The sequence below is a fragment of the Ahaetulla prasina genome, chromosome 6, assembly GCF_028640845.1.
Source record: "Ahaetulla prasina isolate Xishuangbanna chromosome 6, ASM2864084v1, whole genome shotgun sequence".
Classification (NCBI taxonomy): Eukaryota; Metazoa; Chordata; class Lepidosauria; order Squamata; family Colubridae; genus Ahaetulla; species Ahaetulla prasina.
This window is the reverse complement of record NC_080544.1, coordinates 46539938-46558753: the sequence shown is the minus strand read 5'-3', so window position 1 is coordinate 46558753 and position 18816 is coordinate 46539938. Positions and strand designations below refer to the sequence as shown.

The 18816-nt window shown below is 35.9% G+C and overlaps 1 protein-coding gene across 9 annotated transcripts in view; it reads left to right on the top strand.

Moving 5' to 3' along the window:
• The window catches only part of TACC2 (transforming acidic coiled-coil containing protein 2), a 184259-nt gene that overhangs the window by 101434 nt on the left and 64009 nt on the right, over positions 1–18816 (top strand). Inside the window, exon 1 of one of the 9 annotated variants that reach the window (XM_058187270.1) lies at positions 9259–9397. The exons of the other annotated variants lie outside the window; for them this stretch is intronic. Within the exon in view, the coding sequence (XP_058043253.1) occupies positions 9330–9397 (68 nt within the window). The 5' untranslated portion in view covers positions 9259–9329. Of the gene's footprint in view, positions 1–9258; positions 9398–18816 lie in introns of those variants that run through there. 9 annotated transcript variants of the gene reach the window in all.

Sequence of the window (18816 nt, the reverse complement as noted above, 5' to 3'; positions counted from 1 at the left end):
TATTCTAATTTGTTAGAATATTGTGTAAAGAATCAATTTGTAAATAGATTCTTATGTTTGCAGGCACGGTAGTTCAGCTATCAATTTTGCTAACATCTTAGAGCCCAGGAAGAAATAGGACAGTCTATGATTCAAGTCCCAGTAGGCTGTTTGTTTCAAGTAGGGATTTTAAATAATTAATCCTAACAAGGAGCATACAGCTGACAATCAAATAAAACAACAGCAATATCTTTGACGACTGGGCACCACATATACATATTCTCTGAAGATATAGCCAATGATGGAGCCTTTGGTAGTGAAAAGGCTGCACAATCCATTCTAGGATCACAACTATTTTCTTTTGAATTAAAATAAAAACTCCATTCTCAACTGCTATTAGAGCTGTTGTAAGTCTTTATTTATTAATTTTAGCTGTCAAGCATCATCTCCATTTCTAAGCTGCTTCTTCCTAGAGTTCTCCTGGGTATTTCCAAGGGCGCCCTCCTTTGCCATCTTACATCTCTGCCATCCTTCTTTCTCCAGTGACAATTATTTCTCATCAGAATATAAACTTGTTATCAGTAGTTATCAGTGATTTACTAGCAAAGCAAGCAGTTTGTTTGGATATTTGCACAGGCACATGGATTGATGAAGCTATAACTGAGATCAGATTGATCACAAAGAGTGCTTTAAAGAGCATCTGGACTTTGAAAATCTGACTAAGGTAAAGAGCTCAGAGAAACAGATAAGCAATTATTTAAAACATCTTGAGATGCTAAAGAAAAAATAATGGAGAAAGAGGTGAAAGTGGAATGCTAAGATCCACCTAGACCTTCAAAGTGATGTGGCTTTTTAATAATCAAGAAAATCCCATTCTTTTTTATGTTTGATTATCTGAGGTGTAGAACAAGATGAGAAGTAAATCACCCAACAGTAAGAAATATTGCAATGTACCAGCAGATGGACTCTACATATTTTTTTCAAGTTCATGAAGTCCCTTGAGGCATTTTTACACTGACTTTGCAACTTTCAGTTGCTGATAAGCAAAGGCTTATGCTAAAAGAGGCTTAACTTTCATTTCTTTGCAAGCAAAGGCAGAGTTTTTCAGACTATTTAAACAGCTTGTCTCCCAAATTTGTCTGCATCCACCTGCATAATTGCATGGAGGACCAAGATATTTCTATGGTTTCTGTACAAGGGATACATTGTCAGCTGTATTAATATGTATTGAACAGCAGGCCCTTGGTTCTTTTACCCTCTGTGAAATATATGTGTTGCAAAGCAAGCTGATTTAGGTTTCAGTGGAAAATAAACATGTATCAGTGGAAGTGCACCATTGAATGAAGAAAGTTATGTTTTCTACTCTTCCTGGAGCTAAATTTCTAGCAATAATAACAAAATTCTGTCTATGTGCATGAGAGAAAATAGGCAAGAATTTCAATATTCCTAGAGGGACTTTTCTGTAGGGCAAAAGTATCCAATAACACGTATTCTTGTACATTCTCAGGAAAAGCAAATACATTATTATTTAATGACCGTTTGCCATTGTGATCAAGCTTGTCCTGAAAAATGTTCTAGAGTTCCAAGAAAAATGTGAATGTGTGCCAAATAAGCAATATGAATCACATACCAGCTATATGTTTTACATTTAGAGCTCTGAAAGTTTCCTATGTGAAAAGGGTAACCTTTTCCAAACCATTTATATTATACAAAGAAGATCCTTATCACAATTGGTTGTTACATTTTAAGCAATGCACTTTCAAGGCGAATCAGAAGAAGCAATTCCATTTATATAGTGATGAATATTAAGCTGTTTTGTGTCTGTTCAGGATGCTTTTTTATTATTATTTAAAATGTTACTAATGGCTTGCTTCAACCTGGAAAGCCCTCAGATATGTTCATTTTAACCCCTATTTTTCCAAACCAGCACTGCAATTATTGGGAATTCTGGGGGTTGATGCATAACTCTGGGGATGTGCGAATCGAAGAATATTGAAATATAAAATGTGAATCGCAGTATATTGAGTAGACAATCTTTTCTGAGAGCTTGATACACTTATATGTAGATACCACTTCATAAGTACAGAATTACATCGATTGAATAATTAAATCCTAGCGTTATCTTTTACTGCAGTATAAATAAAAGTCTTTCTGATTTTGCAAGAGTTGTGCTTTCTTTGTTTTTATGTGCCCTTGGGCTCTAATAATCAAAGTTGATTCAAATAACATAGGTAGAAAGAATTGTAAGAAGGAAATTCACCCATTGTAAGTGTATCAACAATGGGTGGCAGGAAACTATTTCAGCCTGATCACATGAGCCCTTTTTAAATTGATATTTCGGAGGTCTGAGTCTCTTGATATAAATTGCAAAGTTGTGTATAGAGGAGTATGGCTTGGTTTGCACATTGTGCTCAACTATTATGAAATTTACTTTTTAAAAAATTTGGCATGATATATAAAGCCACCCATGATTGCTTAGTGTTAAATGAAGCCATTTCCAATTACTAGGGTTGCTAAATTTTGATTTAGCATTATTTGTGATGGGTATTTAATCCATAAATAAACAAAACGTACCACTAAGTTGTAAAGGTTGGATATTATTATTATTAGGATGGGTCAAATAGTCAGCTATATGTTTAGACCGGATTTGGCATCTGTATACACTTACTGAATTTTTCCCAAGGAACTGGAATAGAAAAATGATGATGGTGATGGAGTTAAGATGTTCCAAGTGAAACTGCCTTTTCAATTGAATTCAGTTGAAGTGATTTTGTCAATGCCGATGATGTTCCAGATGTTTCAGGATTGCGAAGGCACCTATCACTATTAGTAGTATCTCTGGTTTCTTTTGCCATAGTTTTTCTACTTCTGTTTGCAATTCTATGTATTTGATTTTCTCCAGTTCTGTGATGGATTCAGATTGTACAGATTCCCAGGAGGCAGGAATACATACCAGAGTAGCAAGAGACAGTGCAGAAAAAGGGCCTCCCAGTGTATATATATGGTTTATGGTGCAAGTAGTCTGCTTTAGTTATATGACTTTAGGTGCACCATTGCAGTATGAAATAAGAATTCTGTGTTGACTTTAAAACAACAACAAAAAATTCATCAGTAAGTCCAGAAATGGATATTAATTTATCATTCTTCTAATCACTCACACAGAATCCTTCCCTTGAAGAGTATCATCTCAGAATTAAAAGTGGTTCTACAGATAGAAATTGCTCTGTATAATCCAATGCAATCATCATTTTCTTAAGGGTCGATGGGCAAACCTCCAACTGATCTTTAAGTTAAACATGGCTTTAGAACAAGGGTGTCAAACTCAATTTCATTGAGGACTGCATCAGGGTTGTGTTTGATCTCGGGAGGGGGGGCAGAGTGGGCGTGGCCAGCTCAATGTCACCCATGTCGGGGGCGCCTGTGGCGGCCTGAGCGCTTTGCCAGAGAAAACGGGCTCCCGAGCTCCATTTTCAGCTGCAACAGACTCCTGCAACTCTCTGCCAGCGAAAACTAAGTTCGGGAAGGCCTTGTGGCTTTCCTGAGCTCCTTTTCGCTAGCAGAGGCACCACGGTCCTTTGCTGTTTCCAGGGTAGCCTCGCACGCCAGATGTAAGCACCCCGTAGGCTGGATCCAGCCCGCGGGCCTTGAGTTTGACACCCCTGCTCTAGAACCTATATACAGGTAATCCTTGACTTATAACAATTCGTTTAATAACCATTTAATGACCATTTGTAGTTACAGTGAAACTGAAAAAAAGTGATTTATGACTTTTTTTCCACACTTACAACCATTGCAGTATCCCCAGGGCCACGTGATTAAACATTAGCAACTGAATCATATTTAAGACAGTTGCAGTGTCCCAGGGTCATGTGATCACCTTTTGTGATTTTTTTTTTGACAAGAAAAGTCAATAGGGAAGCCAGATTCACTTAACAACCACGTTACTAACTTAACAATTACAGTGATTCACTTAACAACTTTGGCAAGAAAGGTTATAAAATGGGGCAAAATTCACAACAACTATCTCCTTTAGCAAGATAAATTTTGGCTCAATTGTGGTTGTAAGGCAAGGATTACCTGTACTTAAGCACCAATAATGCATGCTTCTTTTTCACTATACATGCATTAGGCACAATTAGGCAATGTATCTGGATATATCTTTTTTTTTTTTTTAATTTACATTTATATCCCGCCCTTCTCCGAAGACTCAGGGCGGCTTACAGTGTATAAGGCAATAGTCTCATTCTATTTGTATATTTACAAAGTCAACTTATTGCCCCCCCAACAATCTGGGTCCTCATTTTACCTACCTTATAAAGGATGGAAGGCTGAGTCAACCTTGGGTCGGGCTTGAACCTGCACTAATTGCAGGCTGCTGTGTTCTAATAACAGGCTTCTAACAGCCTGAGCTATTATGGCCCTTGTTTCACGCCATGAAATAAAAAGGCCATGATGTCCTTCTGTGGAAATCATCTCATTTTGTACAAATTATCTTGTTCATCACTAAATAAAGATGTTAATTATAAGTTCCTAACTATAAACTTGTGTCTGAAAAAGGAAACATCTTTTCCTGGAAAAAAATTCATGGGAAATGCCAACAATCATGGCATTTGATACCTAAGAGTGGGTTTTAATTGTCAATGTTTCTTTCTCGTGCCCTTCTGAAATATTGGGTCTTTGAGAATTAAGATTAACATGGAATCTATTTTCCCAGTGGCTGGAAAAAAGAGGTGGAGATTAAGAATGTAAATTTATAATGATCAAGCAATAATTACCCAGACAACACAATGTTCATTAAGCACTAAGAAATGTATTTAATAGAAAACCAATTTTATTTTATTTTTTTTAAAAAAGAAAAGCATTCAACCACTAGCATGTTTTGGACTAGGTGAGATGGGATACTTCTGAAGGGTATCAGGTTAGGGGAGGTTAATCTGTATTATATTCAAGAGCTCTTTGGGGAAACTTGCTTATGTTTAATTCCTGGTTCACCTTTTCCTCTTACGTGCTTCCCATTGTTCTATTCATAACCTAAAAAGAAAAAAATCTGATATTTTGAACATATATTGTATATGCTTTGAATATCAAAGTGAAGCTAATGAGATAGAGATTATACTTAACCACATATAGCTACAGTAACCCATTATTGACTTCTTCATACGTTTTATCTTAAATCTTATTGCTACTCTCAAGCCATAGGAAGCTTCTATATCCTTTTGTCTCATTTTGAGTTGTTTTTTTTTTGCTTGTGTACAGTGTAACCTTATTACTTCAGTTACAGTACTTTGTACATGGCTCTGTTTGTGATTTTCCTGTCCTTTTTACACTAAAATACATTTAAAAGATAAGATGGAATGATATTTTTCTAATAATTAGTTTTCTAATTAGTTGATCTAGCAATCCCCATCTGGAGGCATGATAAATCATATATTTTATCATCCTATTGAGCATAACTATGGAAAGGAAGGGTAGGTTTCTAATACTTTTCTATAAGTCCCATTCTGTAGATCTCAACAACAGTCCTTTTTAATTTGAAGGTATCCTTTTTTCTTTTTTTTTTTACAGGAATGAGATATGTTTGCTTTAAAACACATAGGTTTGGGTTAGGATTAGGTCTGCCACTGTTTCATCTAAGTTTGTTCACTGTGATCACTGATCACTGTGTTCAAATATTTAAAACTTTGTTACAATGAAAATAGACACCATTGTTATTTGGTATTAAAGATAAAAGGTTTAAACCACACCTTTTCTCTACGGAAAGAGAATTTATCATTAAATATTAATAGTATCCAAACCATTGATCATGGCTGGATATAACAAAAGTTGTTGCCTAGTGAATTATCTTGGTATTTCCAAAGGATTGTTGATAGAGACTTAGTCTCTGAATCAGTGAAGAAATAGAAGCTGAAAATCAAGTTTCAGCTATCAGTTAAAATTGGATTTCCTTGTTATTTCTTGTATCTGAACAATGGCCAATTTGCCTGGTTTCTGAACTAAATTTACACATTGAAAACATATATAACAGATGAAAAAGGAATATTTTATACACCATACCTTCTAGTATCATGTGATGCCATGTATAAAGATGAACATTTGACAGTGAAATATGACTATATTGAATCTGCTGAATTTGTCTGGGGTTTGAAGTAACTGGTAACGTTTTATGATTAGTTTCTCAACAAATGTAAATGATAAAATCTGAGTTGACATTTGGTGTCCATTTTGCACTTGTAATTTAGTTGATTTTCCACAAATTGAGAAATGTCTTTGATGAAACAGAAGCAGATGGTCAGTTGCACATTCTAACAGGACTTTGACAAGACATCATCGATTTTCATAGCAATTTTATGGATTTATATTCAGGTCCTTAGGAGACCATTAATGCAGTCTGATTCATGTACCTATTTTGTTAAAAGCTTTCACCATACCAAAGAGAATATTACATTTGTCTTCCATGAAATAAGAAACATAACTCAAGATTGAATAAAGTCTTTCCTGAAACAGTGCTTTATTAATTTAAATATTTCAGCTGCTAACCCATACAGTTTAAACAAAAACTTCTTTTATGGGTATATTTGCTTTGTGACAATGGCCCATTGCCTTAAACCATAAAAAGATGAACAATTCTGTCTGAATATCTACATACAGTTCTTTTTATATGTACTTTTAGTTGATGCTACGCAACCTTTGCCCTGCTTGGTCATCATTTCAGATGTTTCCTTACCTAAACAGAGAAAGAGTCAGCAAAATAGCAGTGGGATCAGGAGCAATTTCTGACTTCCTGATGGCTTCCTCAATGAGTTTCCTCATGGGAATCTGGCAGAGAGCACCAGAAATCTCCCTTTTGGACAAATTCTGTAAATTAGTCTATTTGAGATACTTTAATTCAAAAATTGTTTTCCTACGATGCAGCATTTTGCCCAGTTAAATATCATGAGTTTTAGTAGTATATAGATGTGCTTATTGAGCAGGCAGAGACACCTCAGGAGCTAGGCATCCCCTTAAATATCAAGACCATATGCCATATAGACTATAAATATATATAAATATACCCAGAAAAAGAAACCATGCAGGCCCACACAGCTTTCAGGACCTGGGACAAAATTTCAATGGCTTTATCAGCTGGCATTGAAAAATATGAACCCTGAACAACCAAGTGACCTCACTCAGTAGTTTCATGTAGCTGTTGAATAGATGTATGAACATCACACAGTGGACAATATTTGTGTTGCTGCTATGAAATCAATATTGGCAGATTTATTTACATTAATGCTACTATGATTTGGGAATCTTTGAAATGCCTTATATTGTTATAAATATATTGTAACAAAATATCATGAGCCTTCAGCTGTCTTCTATCACCACTTGATCTAACAATTTTCCAGTTTCAGTGTGTGAGAGAACTGGATGGCTAACAGATGACTGAGCTCTGATTTTCTTCTGCCCTGCCTTGTCCTTTCTGTTTTCATTCCCAAAGAATGCTTTGGTCCCAGCAGCATCCTAAAGAATGAACAGAGGAAAAATCTGAAAGCCAAACTTCTATTTTAAAGTTATTTAAAAGTTAAGAATTCTGTTTTGCCAATTGGGAAGAATATGAAGCCCTAGTTGACATCTATGGTTCTATTGCAAAACTACTGTGTGTAACTAACTCCTCCTTTGGGCTGAGATATCTTAACTTGTCTTGATAGCACATGGTAGACCTTGAGAATAATGGTCCTCAGGAATTGTTCCTAGATCCACTGACCTTGATCTGCATTTTAGAACAGCGGCTGCACAGTGTATCTAATCTCTTCAACGTAGTATCAGAAAATCAATTGCATTTATAGGGCCTTTAGACAAATCTATAGGGCTGTATTTTCTATTCCCAGCCACAAAGACAGTTCCACAACATAGTACAGATAGTCATCAACTTATACCCATTTGTTTAACTGCTATTCGAAGTTACAACAGCCCTGAAAAAAGTGACTTGCACTTACAATTATCATAGCATATCCAAAATCACAGGATCAAATTTTGGGCATTTGGCAATTGAAATGTATTTACAGCAGTGGCAGCAATCCAAAACCATGTGATCACCATTTGCGACCTTACCAAATAGTTTCCAATAAGTCAGTGGGGGAAGCCAGATTAGTTTAACAACTATGTGATTCCCCTTAACAATCACTTGAATTAGCAATTCTTTTCAATGAATTGCTTAAGAATCAAAGCAAAAGAGCTTGTAAATTTGGATGCAAATAATAATAATAATAATAAAGTCACTTAATAACTGACTAGCTTGACGCCAGTTGTTGTAAATTGAGGACTACCTGTATAGTTTGTTCATATTTGCTGTGGTTGGTGGATCTGTGACCTGTAATAAAAATATTCAGTTATACATAGGAACAATCACCAAAGAATTTCATTCTTCAGGAAGTGGAGCTATTTTCTTAATACCCTCAAGCATCCCAACCTCTTGACTGTCCAGCTAATACACTAATTGGTACATTGGCTGAATTTACCCCCAAAATGTCTTTGTCACTACCTTTTCTTCATCCTGCTTTGTCCTGTCATCTTGCCTTTAAGGAAATATGTTTACTAATATATCTATATACAGCAGTGCCCTGTTGCCTTATTTATCTTAGCTCTTCTGTGACATTCCCCCTACTTCTCCAGTGGAAGATTCCATTTCTGTGAGAGGGATGGGGTCTTTTGTTTGAAGAAAAGGGAGGGAAAAGCAATGTGTATTTTAAAAAATCCTATACTTTGGTCTGCATTGTTTGCCGCTTTAAAGTAGATGTGGTGCTTGCCCCCAAAATAAAGAGCACATGCAAGATATGGCATGCAAATCTATTTGCATTTCAAATCAGCTGAGTCAACACAATGTAATGATCCTGCCTGGAGATTCTTAGGGATGCACAGTAGCTGACAATGTGTGCTTAAAGGGAGGGTCTTAATTTTTCTTTTTCTTTTTTTCCCTCCCCCAAAGCCACTTGGAATAGCCAACAGACATTGCAAGGCACTTACCCAGGACTTAGCTTCAATTCTCCCAGGCTGTTACGTAGCCTGACACAATAGCGACAATAGCCGGGACATTTTATTTATTCGAAATCAATTTTTCATTTGAGTGAAGGGAAAGAAAGGGAGGGGGCCCCACGAGTGGGGAGATTGAGGAAGGAACCTGGCAACAGTTCAGAGGAGAGAAGCTGCTGTTAAAGTCTCTGGATTGTTGCCCCTGATGCAAGCAGCTGTTTTCATCTGCACTGCAGTATTTGCAGCGTTTACCATCCCGATCTCTCTGGGCTTTTTGGTGCTGGATTTACACAGAGGCTGGCTACACTTGCTGGGAACTCCAACACAAGGGCGCCCTGAGGATGGGAGGGTCGCAGTCTCTGCAGCAGGCACAGACAAATAGCCTGATTCGGGAGCCATCAGAAGCAATGTAAGTATGAGCTCGCGTTATCCCTCTCTTCCCCCACCCCCACCCCCTTCTTCCCACACAAGGCAAGGATTGAAATGGCAATGGGAAAGCTCTGGAGTCTGTTTAGAAAGGCTGATTGATCTGGGAAGGTTGTGTTCTAGCCATGCCCAAGCCTTTGGCAGTTTTTCAACCCTGATCAGCATTTAGAAATGCTGCCAAAGCATGTAGGCATTTTCCTTAGAAAGGTTAGTGGGATTCCTTTTGTATCGTGCAGGGCAATAAGCTGTGTGTGCCATTTGTTTTCTCCACGTTCTATAGACATAATCAATCAAGCCCATCACCATTTTCAGCAAAAATGCCTCTCTTTCTGCTTAAAATGCACAGCGTATATCTAGATTGATTTTGCTTGGGTTTGTTTCCTGAGATTTTCATCCTGTCTGCTCTCCAGCAATTCATTTCTCTCCGTTCTCATTCTGCTCATTTTAATGTAATACTCTTCAGTCAGTGATCAGAAAGCAAGCTACCGTTTCCGATTGTCTTTTAAAATGATATGTCATCTCAAAAAGGATGAAACAGACAGTTCCTCGGGCAGTACTGTGTTTGTTATTCTCTTTCTTAGATTTTTTAAAAATGATTTGTCATCTTTAGTTGGGCATCTGCTAGCGGCTGAGTGTATTTATTAAGCTGATTCTCTGATTTCTGATGACTGGAGCATTACAACCAAACAGACAAAAACAGTTGCAATCTGGTTGGCCTTTTCTTCATGCTTCAGATTTTATAGGCCTGGGTTAAAGATGTATAGGTTTGAATGGTTCATTATATGTTACCTGATATCAAAGTCAAGTTTAAGCAGTTCGTAGAGAAGAGTGCAATCCAATTGCCTTGAGCTTCTGGAAGAATGCCAGTACAGAAATCCAACAAAATAACGTATTTACTGTATTATATTGCATATTTTTCAAAATGGCTTCAGTTAGTACTTTCTTTTTCCTCCTGAATTTCTATATGCGCCCCCCCCCCCAGTTTTAAGAATGAATGATACCAGTCACTGTACTTTTACAGCCTAATACTAAGGACATAGATCTTGATCTGTATTTGGAATCAGTTTAATAAGGATGATGCCCCTGGAAATATATTTGAGTAATGCATTCCATGCTTTTTTTTTTTAATCCTCCATACCTATTTTATTTTAGGTTGTAAAAATGTATGACAATAAATTGGGATTAAAACAATGTTTCATAAAATGTGTCAGTCTTCTGTTTTTTTATCCTTTTCTGTAACATTGTTTCATTATTAAACATAGTAAGATATTTTCCCCCCCATCTTCATACAGAATTGCAGCTCTTTTGTGGAAAACTCTTTTGAAAGTATCAATGTTTCATATATAGCCAGATTCACACTTACAGTCGCATTTGCCCATCCATACACAGAAGTTCAGTTTTCTCTGTCAGTGTCAAGTGGACTGAATGAATAAGATTTTTAGCAACACTTCACGAATCAAGTATTAATTCAAGTATCGCTGCTTTGGTTAATGTTATGAAGAGACCCTAGAGTACAATACTTCCCCTTTTCAATAAGCAAAAACTTGTTATATCTCTGGAGTCAGTAAGAAGTGCTAATGTTTGACATGAAACTTCATGTGAAAAGACCATTGCTATAATTCCCCCCCGCCCTTATATCTCTATTAAAATATAATTGGTATACTAGGGACTTTTCTATATTGATAGTTTTTCCATAGCTTGCTTATTATTTATAAGTAAAAGGAATAGGAATGTTACTATGTACATATATTTTATAATGATGCTTATGCATTAGCAGGCAAGATAAAATAGAACCTGCAGCAGTCAAGGATGATTTGAGCCTTTCTAAACCAAGATGTTATTGGTTATTTATTATATCAGCGTCTTTCCAATCTTCCAATTTATATAAAAACATCTTAATCTCACACTTGGCAAGACTATCCAGAAGACTGATTGATCAATAATTTGGGTTACTTGTTTATTTCCCACTTTAGAAGAGGATCAGTCTCTAGATCTCTGGGAAAAATCCTGTGTCATCAATGCAAGTAAGTAGTTTAGCTAGCAGTGGTAGGCATAGCATCTCTGCCTCTCTACAGGGATCATATTGTAACCCAGAGGTTGTTATATTTTTCAAACAATCCTAAATTTAGGATACTAAAACTTTGTAGGTGGAACTAATCTCTTGAATTATGAAAATTATTTAAGAATACTTTTCAAAATACCTGTATAATTCTAGTAAATGATGCCTTTTGGATAGTAATATAATACATTTCTCTGGGTTAACAAGCAGTTAATTCAGCTCATCCAGCAGTTTTAAGCCAGCTTCCATTTCATATTTTTCATGGCAGGAGCTTACTCTTCCCTCGAAAGCTTGTGAACAAAAAAAACCACCTATGAAATATGTACTTTTTGTTGTTAGCATTAAATATTGCATGACCTTTTATACAAGTAACAAATCTATATTGAAGAAGTTGTCAGTATTTCCTGTGGAGTGGTGGAAACAGATTGTCCAATCAGTTCCTATGTTTGAAGAAAATTCTCCTCCTTTCTATGTCTGTTTGCTTGAAACATTTCCTTAGAGAATGTTAGAGAATGTTGATAACGTATAAGATTGAGATTCCTAATTGAAATGAAGTTCAGCTATGCTTAGCTCAACTATACTGTACTATACTTCTGTGGCCATCAAATCTCCTAACATAAGAACTGGGTGGTCCAATCTTACTATATCAACACATGCAGCACACAGCAAAGTAGATAGATTAAATCAGAGGCCTGGTCTTCTGGGATGTTCTGGGATATGATGAATAAAGGAATTTCATTAAAAGATACTGGAACTACATAGGAAAAGTTTTTAGAACATTTTGTCTAAATTAACATAAATGTTAAATGTTAGTAACAAAACCAATAGGTTAAAAAAAGAAAAATTATTATGGATGCTGATAAACTATTAGACATCTTATTTTGACAACTATGAGATCGTGTGTGTGTGTTCTAGCTAAGCATACATACCCCTTGCACACTCAAGTGCATTTCGTTTCCTTCTCATAGAACATTACAAGAAATCTCTACAATATACATGTATATCACTTATCTTCACAGAAATATAGTTTACCACAGAATTACTTCATTTTCTCCCAATGCTATCCTTGAGAACAGCTGCTTTTCTTTGTGTTGTCACAGTAGTGATTTTCTTCTACCTATTGTAGAGGTAGACAAAGGTAGACTTTAAGACAAAACGAAGGAAGCTCAAGAAGCAGTGAAGAAGCAAGACGTTATTATATGAAATAATTCTGAAACTTGAGAGTCTTAAAAGTGAATCTTGAATTAATCTGATTTTAAAGGATTGCATCAAAGAAGGTGTGATAACTCTCTGCATAACAGAAGTTAGTAGCTGAAAACTATAACACTAGCAACACTAAAGGGGGCCTTAGGAGTCTACATCCAAAGCTTTAAGAGATACATGTAGCATTGAGCCTTATATTCTGCCCACATAATATATAACCTTATAAACATATTTATGTCCCCCTTTTACTTTTGATATTGAGGCATTAAGCCCTTCTTAAGAATACTGTCGACCAAAACAACCTAAAATTCTCTTGCCCAGTGACAAGTAAACTTGCTTAAGTTTATCTAAGAACGTACCTGTGACAGGAAAGAACTTCAAAACTCCATAATGCTCCATTCTTTCCTCCAGTTTAGGTATACATTTTGCATTTTAGTTTCATGTTGTCTAAATTGCTTATTATATAGTTCTTTGTTTCATTTTTTTAATAATCCAGAACTACTGAAGATTGAATGCCATATAAATTTTTTAATTCTTGTGCTTCACCTGCCTAGCTGGATAAACATAGGCCTTGTGAGGTAATATTACAGGCATCCAAAGATAGATAAGCTATATAAATAATCAATCATAGATAACTCTACTTAAGCTACTATTGAATGTTCTTAGCCACTGTGTACACATTTTTCAGAGTACTCCAGTTTGATCTACATAAACAATGACATAATATTGTTGTTGATTTGAAAGATTTAAAAAAATTAATTGCAATATTTTCAGATACATTTTGGCTGTGCTTCGGTTCAATCAATCAATCAATCAATCAATCAATCAATCAGAATAGAGCTGGAAGTGTCGTTGGAGGTCTTCTAGTACGAACCCCCAAGTAGGAGACCCTATATCATTTCAGACAAATGGTTGTCCAGTCTCTTCTTAAAAACTTCCAAGTTCCACAAGTCAGAATCTAATATCATAATTTTTACCTTCTGAATTATAATTTTTACTTTTTGGATTATAAGAGCTATTCTGAATTATAGGAGTTATTAAGCAATAACAGTAAATGCAATTTTGTTACTGAGGATATTAATTTTGCTGTTTGTAAAAAGAATCAAATATAGGCATACATAGACAAGACTTATGTATTCTATAGATTATGTATGATGAGGAACTCCTTTGCAACCCATGAAAACAAGTAATATCTTTTACTATTATCTTCTAAAAAAAGTAAATTAAAATCCAAAATTGGAGCTGTCCCCTATTATAAGAAACTTTCAAACTTCTGTAACAGCTAATGGTAAAGACAAGTGGTTTAGAAATCAAGAGGTTTAAAGAAATATTTTGCTTGTTGGCTTTCATCTGGGTTAGTAAAAATGATACCTTATATAGAGTAATTTTTGTTATTCTAGAACAATATGTAAATGAATTGTAAAGTACATACACATAGGAAACCTGTCTAGCATCCTATCCCCAAAGTCCAAGGGAACCACTAAGCCTTTAAAACTGACAGGATCAAGGTTATCAAGATCCCTAGAGGATGGTGATCCATTCTTAGAGTTCTTCATGCAATGAGGGATTGCAGCTCAGCTAATGTCTTCCGCAATGGATGATCTCCGAACATATAAATGAGAATAGTTGAGGAACCCTTTTCCATAGTCAAAGTAATGTAAGTAAGTAGGTATAAGTCTGGCTGCACAGTGCTGTTGGTTCTCTCATAAATTCAATTGTGAAATCTAAGATTTGCTGAACCACTATTAGCAAGTGTCCAAAGGAGGAAGTAAATTGATTTTCTCTTCCTTCTTCCCTCCCTCTCTCCCTCCCTCCCTCCCTCCCTCTTTCTTTCTCTCCCTCCCTCCCTCTCTTTTACACACACACACAGACACACACATTCAAAATTTTCATCTTTTAGGAATAGGTTGGGAAATAAAAGACCTAAGAGGCAGTAAAAAAGAAACTCAGAATTGCAAATTTGTTCTTTCCTTTTTTCACAATGAAGTTATGAACCAGTTGTCCTTGATTACAGGCCTTATGAAAATACAGGGAAGAAGGAGTTAAGCAGATTTAAGTGTCTTTCTGATGAGTGTTTTCTTGCCTTGGACACAGGCCTGTACTCTAAATATAACTTGCTTGTTTCCTCTCATCTCTTGAGAGAGTTCTCCAGATGTGCTGCATAGCTAACTTAGAGACGATTATTCAGTGTCCATTGTTGCAGTTGCTGCCATACTATCATCAAGATGAGTGTCTGTAGATGAAGGTTTCTACATCTCTGGTTTTCCTTACGGCAGTGTCATATACTGGCGATGAAAAAATTAGCAGCCTTGAATAGGAGAGTTACTGAGTAGAGCATAAAGGTGTTTCATTAAAACATAAAAGTGTGCATTGCATTGCATTGGCTGTAGTTAATTCTTTTTTCATAGAGCAGATGTACATAAAGGAATCCAAATTATGTAAACTTGTGCAAATGTAGACACAATGTGTATTAAAGAGGGCAAACACTCAGGTGGTTACTTCTTCCATGCCACAGATGCAGCAATCTCCCTTCCTTCAGTGCTAAGTATTCTTTTCACCTGACCAAGGATGGACAATATGTCCAGCAGTGGAAGCTGCTCCTCCTCACCTGACAGATTCTACAATTGCTTTCTTCTGCATTGCCACATCACTTTGGCTCATCTCAAGAACCTGTGTGACTAGGATTTTTGTCTTGTCTTTAAAATGCTAATTTAAAAATAATTAAGTGCTGGGCTAAGGGTAATTCTGGACGCCTCCTTGTCTTCATTATTTATACTCTCCATGGAAATGGGTTTATGAATGAACTGCATCAAGAATCTACTGGTTTAAATTTTACTATTTTTCTAAAATTGCTCTGTTAGGGGTATTACTTTGAATGTTTCAGAAGCAGGGAGAATCAAATCAAACTATCTGAAATAAGGAATGTGCACTGTGTCTCATTCTACTTAATAAAACATTTATTGATTGATTATGTGCCATCAAGTTGTTTTCAATTCCTAGCAATCACAAAAACAGATCCCCCCCCATAATAATCTCCCTGACCTGTTCTTTCAAGTCTTCCAACAGTGCCCTCATCACCACTGTAACTGAGTCCATCCTCCTTGCTGCTGCTAATTCTCTTTTCTTTCTTCCACATTTCTCAATATTACAATCTTTTCCAGAGAACTGGATCTTTTCATAATGTATTCAAAGTAGGTCAATTTGAGCCTGGTCCCTTGGGCCTTAAGTGAGAATTTTTGAGTTAATTTCTTTGATAATCCATTAGTGTATGTGGAAGAGAGAGGAACTCATTTTTGAAAATGTATTTCATCTTAACAGAGAATCATAAATATTGACTCAGCCTTCCATCCTCCCAGAATCGGTAAAATGGGGGCCCAGAGTGTTGGGGGCCATATGCTGACCTTTAAAAAGGGAGACTGCTGCTTTTCCAGCCATCCATTCTGTAATGTGCCATTAGAAGAATATTATAAAAATACATTTAGTTCTACCTTTAAAATGTTTCATATGTCTTTATCATAGTGATCATATTTCCACTTAGATTGCTTGGGGTTTTCCAGTTTTAATGTTTTATTAAAATTACAAAGATTAGAAAATACTACCAGGTTTGCTTATCTTGTCCTATTAGGTAAGTGGGAGGGACACAGTGGCTCAGTGGCTAAGAAGCTGAGTTTGTCGATTGAAAGGTCGGCAGTTCAGCGGTTCGAATCCCCTAGTGCCGTGTAACGGGGTGAGCTCCCGTTATTTGTCCCAGCTTCTGCCAACCTAGCAGTTCGAAAGCACATAAAAAATGCAAGTAGAAAAATAGGGACCACCTGTGGTGGGAAGGTAGCAGCGTTCCTTGCACCTTTGGTGTTTAGTCATGCCAGCCACATGACCATGGAGACGTCTTTGGACAGTGCTGGCTCTTCGGTTTTGAAACAAAGATGAGCATCGCCCCTAGAGTGGGAACGACGAGCATGTATGTGTGAGGGGAACTTTTACCTTTACCTATTGCATAAGTAAAGTGGTAAGTAAATTTCTAATGACATTCTGCATCTATATGTGCCAGTAATATAAAATCCCATTCAAGGTTTATATCCAATGATTTAAATCTTTTTCAAACTAAACTCTGGCTCACCAAATATAGAAGTTGATTTCACATGTCACACCAACCTTGTTTTCCCTCTGGCTCACCACAGTGGAAAAATCCAAACATTGTAGTGTATAAACCCTGATTTATGGCTTGGCATATGGCAGCTTTGCTGTGATAATCTAGCTGTTAAGGGTAGACAGCAAACTCTTATTTTTTAAAAAAGAACAATAGCTTTGTATAGTACTGCACATAAAAGTGCAGTATAGTATGGTAGCAATTGATGCTGAGCAACTTTAGTTACAAAAAACTTGTTTTGGAGACATATGACTTTACCTGACTCTGTGGTCTTTTCCCATAATCCCAAAAGCTTTAACCAAAAACTTTCTACTATTGACCTCACCCCATTCCTAAAAGGACCATAAGGGACGTGCATAAGAGCACAAACGTGCTTACCGTTCCTGTCCTATTGTTTTTCTTTTTTCTTCTTCTTATATATATATATGCTTATACCTCCTAATATTTCCTCATATATATGTTTATATACTATATAATCTTTTTGTGTGATGCTTATATATATTGTTGTGACAAAATAAATAAATAAAATAAATAAATAAATAAAATATGGCGCTAAATCATTTTCTTACATTTTGGAAATTACCAGACTAAAATCTGAAGTTTGGGAAGCAACTTATTGCAATTTAGTCCGGTTTCCATTCCCTGGAGAAGTAGTAAGATTCTGAATCATATTGGAATAGTTAAAATGAAAACTCAATTTCCCCCAGAGATTACGTTCTGTAGGATTGAAGAAAACTAATGCTCTTCCTAGGGTAACTGTATTGCAATAAAATAGACCTCTCCTTTCTTATCTCAGTAACATTTGATTTATTTCTAGAGAGTCTTTTCTTTTCCCCAGAAAAAGCAAAATCACAAGCTTTGCACATTTTGATTGTTAATCTCAATTGTACAATAGCATACTAATATTATAATAAGAGTGTCAGGTACAAGCTAGGCACTAAGAATTAACAGACAAATGGGAAAAAGACTGCTTTTAAGTAACTGGTTCTGCTTATCTAGAATAAACAAATTGCTTGGCTTCTACTCTGGCAAAGATAATTCAGTGTAGCTGGCAGTGGAGAAAGCTGATACAGGAAACTCCCATATATTAACTGACTTTCTAGGATGAATGCCTCTAGAAACCATTTTTAAAAGGTTTTCCTTTTAGTTTCTGTACAAAACACTGTCATTACCCAGAAGATCTCCAAAAAAGAGAAGAAGAAAGATTTTTCCAGTTTCTGATTTCCAGAAATATAATTTATTTTAGCATTAAAAGATCAAGAGACATCTGTTAGAGCTCCACGTTTGAAAAGGAAATGGAATGCACATACAATGTTCCATTAAAATGGTGAGAAAACAACACAGAATTGCTGGCTTTCCAGTAGAGTTAACATAAAATGATTAAGGGAGATCATAAAAGACTAAGAAAATATGTAATTTTTAAAAATGAAATGCCTAAATGTTTTGTGTAAATATTTAAGTAATTACAAGTAATTAAGTAATTATAAATTGAGTTTTGTATTTTTCATACCCTTTTTAGTATTTCTTTAGATAGATTATTTAAAAGATAATCTTTGATTGATTGAAGAAATACGATGTCCCATGGAGTATGATCTGGGCTTTAGAGATACAGCTGTTGAATCCAAATAGTAATAATACTTACAGTGGTAAAATGAAAGATCAGGGCTGGAACGGATAAGGGATAGTTCATAGGGTTAGTCTGAGAAGCAGGAAAGGATAATGAGTAAGAATGCAAGCAAGAGAGTAGTACCTCTTTTAAAAATTAACATGCTGTACATAAGACTGATTGTATCAGATGGAAACTTTTAGATCTTGTAATGTTGGGTAATGTTGGATTTAATGCTTGAACAACCGGTACACCACTTGGCTATTATTTTAAATGGACTATGAGACAGGCAACAGAAAGGATATTCTTGTATTATTTAGTTTCAGTATGACAACAATTTTAAAAAGAAGTGCAAAGAAGCATATGGAGTGACAATGCTAAGTATAC